The following is a 9,509-nucleotide window of genomic DNA, read 5'->3' as shown; positions in this document are numbered from 1 at the left end:
ATCAATTATTCAATAGAAAAAAGGAGCACAACTGACCCAATCTAAGTTAATGATCGGGCTATCATTAGATCACGTTGGCTATGGTATCGCCGATAACACGGGACATTTCATAGCGGTTGGTGGAAACCGGGACATTTTAGCGTCCTTTGGCTTTTGTCGGGACTCAGGACACGCAACTCAAAATTGGGACTGTCCCGGCAAAACCGGGAAATCTGGTCACCCTATCACAAGCGATAAAAAAAAAAAGGTGCGTTTGACAACAACGCATTAACACTAAACTTTGATGTCAAGTAGGGGGCCACAAAAATCATCCCGCGGGCCTCAATTGGCCCCCGGGCCGCGAGTTTGAGACCCCTGCTCTAAACCATTGGTTCTCAAAGTGCGGCCCGCAGAAACATTCCTGGTGGCCCACAATGACATACAAATGATTTCATTTTTTTTTCTTTTTTTTTTAAATTATTATATCAATATTAATTTAAACAAAAATAAATAAATATAAAGAGAAAAGTCGACTCTCTAGCGTTCAATTAAATCCTGTTACATTTTTTTGTTTTAATCCGACTGTACATTACTTTGAAAGGATGAACCTCAGTTTCGTTATTTAGACCTCACTTGACCTCACTCCCAGAGGTCCACGGTGCAATGTTTCTATTATAAATAAACATATTTGTTTTTGTCAGTTCGTTTTTAGCAAAAGCTTTTAATGGTATTGACCAAACAGACTTGTTTGGTCAATACCCTTGCTTGTTCATTTGTAGCAGTGATAATAATAAATAGTTGTGATCCCTTGTCAAACATTGCATAGGTATCGATATCTCAGACAAAATAATCAGAGGAAGCGTGTGATTCAAGCCAATAGTTTTATTGTATCTAGCTAACGGCCGTACAGGCTAACAGGCTAGCAGGCTAACAGGAGTCGGTGATGCGCCTGAAGGAGTTAACAGGCTAGCAGGCTAACAGGCTAGCAGGCTAACAGGAGTCGGTGATGCGCCTGAAGGAGTTGAAGCGAGTGGAGCCGCTCATGCCCATGTCCCTCATGTTGCGGTACTCTCCGGGCTTCATGTACATCATCCTGCCCCTGTAGTTAGGCTGCTCGTACATCAGCCAGTGGCCGTCCATCACGTTGCAGGACTGGCACTCGGACATGCGGTAGCGCTCCATCATGTTGTCACAGTCGTCCGTCATCTCGTGCATCTGCCCGCCGAAGTTCTCCTTCTCGTAGATCCTCATCCTGAACTGGCCCCTGTGCTGTTGGGGGGAGAAGGGGGGGGGGGGGGGGGGGGCGGAGTCGTTTGGTTATCCCGCCAAAATAGGTTTAGCTTAGCATTCGGATTTAACATTTAGCAGTAAGAAGGAGAAACAATTGTTATCGGTGAGCATGAACTTCCTAGCTTGTGTATCACATAATGCAGCGTATTAAGCTATTAAAAGCTCATTTGTATTAATGATTTGGTTAACATGCTATCAGACGCCAGCTAAAGGTATTAGCCTGTTAGCTCCGTGTTGCGTGCAGTCGGCGGCGGTTACCATGGGGATGTTGCGGCAGGACTTAATGCAGTCGCTCATGCCCATGCGCTGGTAGTCGGAGTACTCGCCCCTCTTGACGAAGTACTGGTTGCCCATGAAGTTGGAGCGGTCGTAGACCATGAAGAAGCCGCTCTCCACCCTGCAGGAGTGGCACCTGCTCAGGTAGGAGGTCATGTCGGGACAGTCGCTGCTGGTCTCGTACGACCGGCCCTGGAAGTTCCTGTCCTCGTAGAAGATGATCTGGAGAAGGGGGAAATGACCGATTATCATCAGTACAATGTCAGAACATCACAGCCTCATAGCCTCATTATTCTATCAGGCTATCAGGGTTATTATCAATCCTGCTATGAGGCTTAACGATAGTAAATGCTATGAGGCTAACGCCATCAATCATGCTATGAAGCTAACGCTATCAATTATGCTATGGGGCTAAAGATATAAATTACGCTATGAGGCTAACATCATCAATGATGGTATGAGGCTAACGATATCAGTTATGCAGTGAGGCTAACAATATCAATTATGCATTGAGGCTAAAAATATCGATTATGCTATGAGGCTAAATGTATTTATAATCCCCCGTTAACGTTCAGACGTTGACGTGGGACATGGGTACACGAGATCTTCCGTATGACGCGGGTCTGGCGGGTTGCGATGGCAGGTAGCTTACCTTGCCCATGGTCATGTTTGCGTTGGTGTCCTCGGCTGGAGGGATGGATTGATGGATGAAGATATCGGGCGCTGTGTACAGTTCATCCCCGGCCCGGTCACTTTTATACCTGGGTCGCCGTCCCCGGACCACCTGGGTCGGCATTGTCTAAAAAGCCCTGACTGGCCAGTATCAAACAGGGCCTCTCGCATCCCCAGCGGCCATCGGGTAATCGACCATTGTGTACAGTGTGACGGCCCACCGGGTCCTTTGTGTGGTCTCAATGGCGGGAAGAGCAAGAAGGTTCTGTACAGTACGGCAGAGAGTCAGCAGCGCATGTTGACTTTTCATCATCAAAGTCTCTGTTCTGAACCCACGGTAGTGGAACGAGAACCATGCCGACGTCAGGAACGCAGTGTCGCTCCCCGGCTCTGAACAAGAGACTCAAGACCCACCTGTTCTGAGTTCACATGGACTCTGCATGCCCCCCCCCCCTTACCCCCCCCCCCCCCCCCCCCCCCCCCCCCCCCCCCCCCCCCCCCACACCCTTCTTACGCACTTATTGAATGTAGTATGTCCTGGCACTTAATGTATGTCCTGGTATTTAATGTACACACTTATAGTGTGTTGTACGTCCTGTTACTTAATGTAATCTTTCTTTGTTGCATACGGGGTATGGGTTACCCTAGCTGTTGTTAGTGCTTGGCACTTGTTTCTATCTATATTTCTAAGCATAACAATGCAATGTGTGACAATGCATCGCAGAAGAGGCCCCCAGAGTTTGAAGCACACCAAGTCTCCTAAGGTCCTATCATGGTGTGCATCCACATGCTTGAGTGAGGCCCTTTAGTGAGGTCTGACGGATGAGTCATGGGGTTTGATGAAACACGTGTGACTCATTCCTTCCAGGTCTCTCGGAAGTCTCTTCAACAGATAAGATCGTGCAGGTAACTCTGCTGCAGGTCCCAGTGACTTTGCATTCGACGGTCCCCTCGTCAACATGAGGGACTTTACCTGCAGATTCAGATTCAGAATCAACTTTATTGTCATTGTGCTGAGTACAAGTACAGAGACAATAAAATGTGGTTGGAGATCTAAACAGTAGTGCAAAATAGAGGTTAAGGCGCAGTTAGAACATGATTGTCCTATAGTGCAATGTAAGTAAAGTATAGTTTAATTAATGGGGTGGGATGGTGCAGCAGTAGTGAATACAAAAAAAAGTAAAGGGAGGTGGTATGAGCAGCATAAGATTGATAGAACGGCTATAACGGGTAAGAGCAGAAGGAATTTGTGGAGGGTGTGGTAAATGATGTTCGTCTATGATTCATGTAGCACACATGTTTAAAGCTAACATCAGGAGCTCATTGGACCAGGCATTTGTAGTGCTAACACCAGTCCTGAATAGCTTCTAGCGAGCATATTTATCATATAATGCAGCATATTAAGTTATTTCATACCAGTTTGGAGCAGCTTGTATTAACAAGTGTATTGATCAGAAAAGAAACTCACAAACAAATCTGCAGACGGAATGTATTTTTACATTTTTCTTTATTTCAGTTTGTTCTTCATAATTATCGATTCATCTGTAAAGTCGAAACGCAGCAACTCTAAAAAGCACAATCTGTTCTGGTCCATATCAGAACTAAATGCACAAATTGCTTTTCATGTCGTACGACACCACTGTGATATCAGTATTCACCATTTCATAGAGCAACCCCAGACATGAAAAACCCTAGCTGTGCTTTCAGGAATAAATACTACTGTATATCTTACGTTCCACGAAGGTGTTTGATATAATTAGCAATCCAGGTGACCCTTATTCAACCAGGAGAACAGAGTCATAAGGAGTTGTGTTTCCCTTGAACCAAGTTGCACCCTTTACATAAGTCTACTTTCCCACCCACTCTGATCATATTCTTAATTTATTTAAGTCATTTAATAAATAAATATATTTACTTCAAAAATATATTTAATAAAAGCATTTTTTCTCAATAAACAAATTGTATTTCAATAATTTTATTTAATTTCAATTAGACATTTTTCTGCCTGATTCTATAGGGTTAAGGGTGATGACTTTTTAATTAGGGGGATGGAAGAATAGTACTCATGGGGATGGAAGAATATTCTAACAACCCTAACCCTATTGAAGGTTGTTTAGTTACTATAAAGCCTTTTGTCCAACCTAGCGATTGTAAGTGCTAGGCACGACAGCGGCAAATTGCTGTTTCTTTTTCTACTACCAAAGTCGCTGTAAGTCGCTTTGGACAAAAGCTTCTGCTTAACGTCCTGAATGTAAAACAGGGGTCTCAAACTCGCAGCCCGGTGGCCAATTGAGGCCCGCGGGATGATATTTGGTGGCCCCCTACTTGACATCAAAGTTTAGTGTTAGTGCGGCCCGCGCGTTGTTGTCAAACGCACATTTTGCTGAGTCGCTTGCCACACTTTTTTATCACTTGTGCTATGGTGACCAGATGTCACGTTTTCTTCCGGGACAGTCCTAATTTTGAGTAGCGTGTCCTGAGTCCCATCAAACGCCAAAGAACGCTAAAAATGTCCCGGTTTCCACCCACCACTATGAAATGCCCCTGTTGTCAGTGATTACATAACTAACATGATCTTATTATAGCCCGATCATTAACTTAGATTGGGTCAGTTGTGCTACTTTTTTTTGTGGAATACTTGATGCGGCCCATCCTGACCCAGACTCTACCTCCAGCGGCCCCCAGGTAAGTTGAGTTTGAGACCCCTGATGTAAAATGTAAAAAAATAAATGTTCGCATCGACTTGCCTTTTCTAGTAGCTTTTGCTTTCTGAAAGTTGATTTATTTTAACGCACAGAATGCATACTACATACTATGCAACTTATTTTAATTATAATAATTATCCAAATGTAGTTATAAGAAGACTTGGAATAATGGATGATAAATGTCAGCAGCTTACTTTGCAAAATTCTCACCAATCACTTGAATCTGAAGACAGAGACACTTCAAAATAGGTTTTATTTGAGTGTCAGTTAACACATGTCCATGATGCGCCTGAAGGAGTTGAAGCGAGTGGAGCCGCTCATGCCCATGTCCCTCATGTTGCGGTACTCGCCGGGCCTCATGTACATCATCCTGCCCCTGTAGTTAGGCTGCTCGTACATCAGCCAGTGGCCGTCCATCACGTTGCATGACTGGCACTCGGACATGCGGTAGCGCTCCATCATGTTGTCACAGTCGTCCATCATCTCGTGCATCTGCCCGCCGAAGTTCTCCTTCTCGTAGATCCTCATCCTGAACTGGCCCCTGTGCTGTTTCGGGGGGGGGGGGGGGGGGGGGGGGATGTAGAGGTGACATCGCTTCAATATCTCGCCTAAAGTAGCTTTAGCTTAGCATTGAATATTTAGCGATTTTTTTTTTTTTTAAATTTTTTTATATTTAAGCTAAAGAAAAAAAAATAAAAATAATAATAATAATTAAAAAAATTTAAACTCAAGAGTGTTAATACAACAGTTATTAGCCGTGTAACCGGTCTCGTTACCATGGGGATGAAGCGACAGGAGCGCACGTTGTCCATGTTGGTCATGCCCATCATGCCGCTCATGCTACTCATGCGCTGGAAGTCAGGGTACTCGCCGCGGCGCAGGAACACCTGGGAGCCGGCGTAGGCCGGGCGCTCGTACGCCATGAAGCAGCCGCTCTCCACGCGGCAGGAGCCGCTGCGGCTCAGGTGGCCGGAGAAGTCGGAGCAGTCGGAGCTGCAGTCGTAGCTGCGGCCCTGGAAGTTCTTGTCCTCGTAGAAGGTGATCTAGGAGGGGGGGGAGAGGGAGGAAGGTTAATGCTAATGCTTGGCTTAGCTGAGTTAGCTTAATTTAGCTAATTTTAAGCTAAGATAAGCTACGTTTTAACAAGGTAAAAGTGCCACAATGCTAAGTGTTTCGATGCTAGGTGTTACGATGGTAAGTGTAACGATGCTACAATGCTCAATGTTTCAATGCTAAGTGTTACGATGCCAAGTATTACAATGCTAAGTACAACAATACTAAGTATTGCTACAGGCCAAACACCGTGACGTCTGCAGGCCCGAAGGCCTTACCCTGCCCATGGCGACCTTTACATTAGACTCCTGTGAGCCTGTGTCCGACCCTGGTGGACAGCCAGGAGGCTGGTGTCTGAAGGCCTTACCCTGCCCATGGTGACGCTGGAGGTGGCTGCAGACGCAGATGATGATGTTCCACGGTCGCACATGCCGCCTATTTATACCGACCACCCCCCTCTGAGAACGTTCCCCAGCATTGTGCCTTGAAACCCCTGACTCATCACCCAACCCCCACCCCTCACCCACCCCCCTTTCGCTCAAACAGCAGAGCTCAATAGCTATTGTACATTGTGTAGTATGTTGTGAAGCATGTTGTGTATTTCAGGACAACTGACCCCATGCAGTTTGCAACCGCCCCCCCCCCGATCCGGCAGGCGACATCCAGAAATGTCACGTCCGCCGCGCGTCCTGTTCAGGCGTCTTTGCGTGTTTGCTTTGAGTCATTCCTCTGTGGTTGGTGTGACCTCTGGGTGCCCTCAGCACCATCCTCACGGAGTCGGCCGAGTATCACCTGTTCAGAGGTCACCTGGACTCTGTATAGCCTCCCCCTTACCCCCCCCCCCCCCCCCCCCCCCCCCCTCCACACCCCTCTTAATTGTTACTTATTGTTCGTCCTAGCACTTAATGTACACACTTATTGTATGTTGTACGTCCTGGCACTTTAAAACAGTCCTTAGCGTGGTGTAGTACCTTATCCTAGCTATCCGTGTTGTCTACAGGGAATGGGTTAACCTAGTGATGGTTAGTGCTTGGCACTTGGTTCTATGAACATCCTCACTGTACCCACAGAGATATATTGTTGTTTCTCTTTCTAAAGACTAATGGACTTATTGTAAGTCGCTTTGGGTAAAAGCGTCGGCTGAACGCCCTGAATGAAAATGTAAAATAACTAATTCTGTCGTTAGGGAGCGGAGTCGAAAACGACTCTCAAATCTCATGATCATAGCAACGGGAATAATAACCGCCCATATTGACCGGTACAGGGGGGCATCCCCATAGTGCTGCCCTGAAAAGAGTGATGACTCAAAGGTTTCCTGGACACAATGCGCATGGCAACGGCCCCTGCGTGGGCACCGGGTATAAATAGGCCGAAGTGGCCATCAGGCAGGCATCACATCTGGATCAACAAGCCGCCATCATGACCATGGGCAAGGTGGGTGGAGCTCACTCCTGCACGACGTAACGCGAGACGACGAGAAATAGAATACAACATGGGATATCATGGCGTTGGCCTCGTAGCATGATCAATAACGTTAGCCTTGTAGCATAATCTATATCCTTAGCCTCATAGCATGATTGAAAATGCTAGCCTCGCTGAATAATTTATATTGTTAACCTCAGAGCATGATTGATAGCGTTGGCTTCATAGCGTAATTGATATCGATACCTTTAGCCTTGTAGAATAATCAATATAGTTAGCCTCATAGCATAATTGATATCATTAGCCTCGCAGCATAATTGACATTGTTAGCCTCATAGCGCAATTTATATTGTTAGGCTCGTAGTGTAATCGATACCGTTAGCCTTGCAGCATAGTCTCTATAGTTAGCCTCATAGCATTATTGATATATTTAGCCTCGTAGCATGATTAATAATGCTAGCCTCGCAGCCTCATTTATATCGTTAGCCTCATAGCATAATATATATATTTAGCCTCGTAGCATGATTAATAATGCTAGCCTCGCAGCATAATTGATATTGTTAGCCTCATAGCATAATTGATATATTTAGCCTCGTAGCATGATTAATAATGCCAGCCTTGCAGCATAATTTATATAGTTAGCCTCATAGCATCATTCATATCGTTAGCCTCATAGCATCATTCATATCGTTAGCCTCATTGTATAATTTATATCGTTAGCCTCATAGCGATGGGCGCTTACCCTGATGACCCACATCGGTCATTTCCCCCGCCTCCAGATCATCTTCTACGAGGACAGGAACTTCCAGGGCCGGTCGTACGAGACCAGCGGCGACTGCCCCGACATGACCTCCTACCTGAGCAGGTGCCACTCCTGCAGGGTGGAGAGCGGCTTCTTCATGGTCTACGACCGCTCCGACTTCATGGGCAACCAGTACTTCGTCAAGAGGGGCGAGTACTCCGACTACCAGCGCATGGGCATGAGCGACTGCATTAAGTCCTGCCGCAACATCCCCATGGTAACCGCCGCCGACGGCACGCGACACGGAGCTAACAGGCTAATACCTTTAGCTGGCGTCTGATAGCATGTTAACCAAATCATTAATACAAATGAGCTTTTAATAGCTTAATACGCTGCATTATGTGATACACAAGCTAGGAAGTTCATGCTCACCGATAACAATTGTTTCTCCTTCTTACTGCTAAATGTTAAATCCGAATGCTAAGCTAAACCTATTTTGGCGGGATAACCAAACGACTCCATCCCCCCCCCCCCTTCTCCCCCCAACAGCACAGGGGCCAGTTCAGGATGAGGATCTACGAGAAGGAGAACTTCGGCGGGCAGATGCACGAGATGATGGACGACTGTGACAACATGATGGAGCGCTACCGCATGTCCGAGTGCCAGTCCTGCAACGTGATGGACGGCCACTGGCTGATGTACGAGCAGCCTAACTACAGGGGCAGGATGATGTACATGAGGCCCGGCGAGTACCGCAACATGAGGGACATGGGCATGACCGGCTCCACTCGCTTCAACTCCTTCAGGCGCATCACCGACTCCTGTTAGCCTGCTAGCCTGTTAGCCTGTGCGGCCGTTAGCTAGACACAATAAAACGATTGGCTTGAACCACACGCTTCCTCTGATTATTTTGTCCGAAGTATCAATATTAATGCGCTGTTTGACATGCAGCCATAACTTCAGGGAAGTTGTGGTTGCAGATGTGGACCATTGATGCTTATCTTCATGCAGGATGTCAGACTGTAAGCCTGCAGTCTGATCTATCCACAGAGAGTGTATGAATTTTTGATTATTTTATTATTATTTAGATTATTGGTATTTCCTTTCCCTTTTCCTCATTCCACCTCTGACCTTTAGTTATTTCTCTCGGTTCACCTCCAACCTTTCATTCTTCCTCCGTATCCAAATCTTACCTCCTTTCTGATACTACTCTCTCTCCCCCTCTCCTTCTTAGTCCTATTTACAGATGCATTGACTCAAATTCTGGATATTAACTAGCATTTATTCTAGACAGTGGTGTCGATATCCAATGGCAAGAGGTTACATACATGATAAGGAATGTGAAGAGATATGAATAACAGAATGTGAAT

At 46.0% G+C, this 9,509-nt stretch overlaps 3 protein-coding genes across 6 annotated transcripts; 1 reads left to right on the top strand and 2 right to left on the bottom strand.

Moving 5' to 3' along the window:
* Positions 1–841: 841 nt before the first annotated feature.
* On the bottom strand, positions 842–2,356 carry LOC115547420 (gamma-crystallin M3-like). The gene is made up of 4 exons (XM_030361629.1): positions 2,198–2,356; positions 1,528–1,767; positions 992–1,248; positions 842–928 (listed from the first exon to the last, which is right to left on the bottom strand). The coding sequence occupies exons 1-4, from the start codon at positions 2,339–2,341 to the stop codon at positions 907–909; spliced, it is 663 nt and encodes a 220-aa protein (XP_030217489.1). The 5' UTR covers positions 2,342–2,356; the 3' UTR covers positions 842–906.
* On the bottom strand, positions 882–6,427 carry LOC115547421 (gamma-crystallin M1). 3 transcript variants are annotated; one of them, XM_030361632.1, is made up of 4 exons: positions 6,343–6,427; positions 5,699–5,965; positions 5,212–5,468; positions 882–928 (listed from the first exon to the last, which is right to left on the bottom strand). In XM_030361632.1, the coding sequence occupies exons 1-4, from the start codon at positions 6,403–6,405 to the stop codon at positions 907–909; spliced, it is 609 nt and encodes a 202-aa protein (XP_030217492.1). In that variant the 5' UTR covers positions 6,406–6,427; the 3' UTR covers positions 882–906. The 3 variants fall into 3 exon arrangements, with proteins under 3 accessions (XP_030217492.1, XP_030217493.1, XP_030217490.1); XM_030361633.1 differs by lacking the exon at positions 882–928 and adding an exon at positions 959–991; XM_030361630.1 differs by lacking the exon at positions 882–928 and having other exon boundaries at positions 5,159–5,468.
* Positions 6,428–7,305: 878 nt separating this feature from the next.
* LOC115547423 (gamma-crystallin M3) lies at positions 7,306–9,032 on the top strand. Of its 2 annotated transcripts, XM_030361637.1 has the most exons (3): positions 7,306–7,409; positions 8,177–8,416; positions 8,689–9,032. In XM_030361637.1, exons 1-3 carry the CDS (start codon positions 7,395–7,397, stop codon positions 8,965–8,967), a joined length of 534 nt encoding a protein of 177 aa, XP_030217497.1. In that variant the 5' UTR covers positions 7,306–7,394; the 3' UTR covers positions 8,968–9,032. The 2 variants fall into 2 exon arrangements, with proteins under 2 accessions (XP_030217497.1, XP_030217496.1); XM_030361636.1 differs by lacking the exon at positions 7,306–7,409 and having other exon boundaries at positions 8,129–8,416.
* Positions 9,033–9,509: the final 477 nt, after the last annotated feature.

The sequence above is a fragment of the Gadus morhua genome, chromosome 7, assembly GCF_902167405.1.
Source record: "Gadus morhua chromosome 7, gadMor3.0, whole genome shotgun sequence".
Lineage (NCBI taxonomy): Eukaryota > Metazoa > Chordata > Actinopteri > Gadiformes > Gadidae > Gadus > Gadus morhua.
Note: the sequence above shows the minus strand (reverse complement) of the source record. Positions and strands in the feature narration are given on the sequence as shown.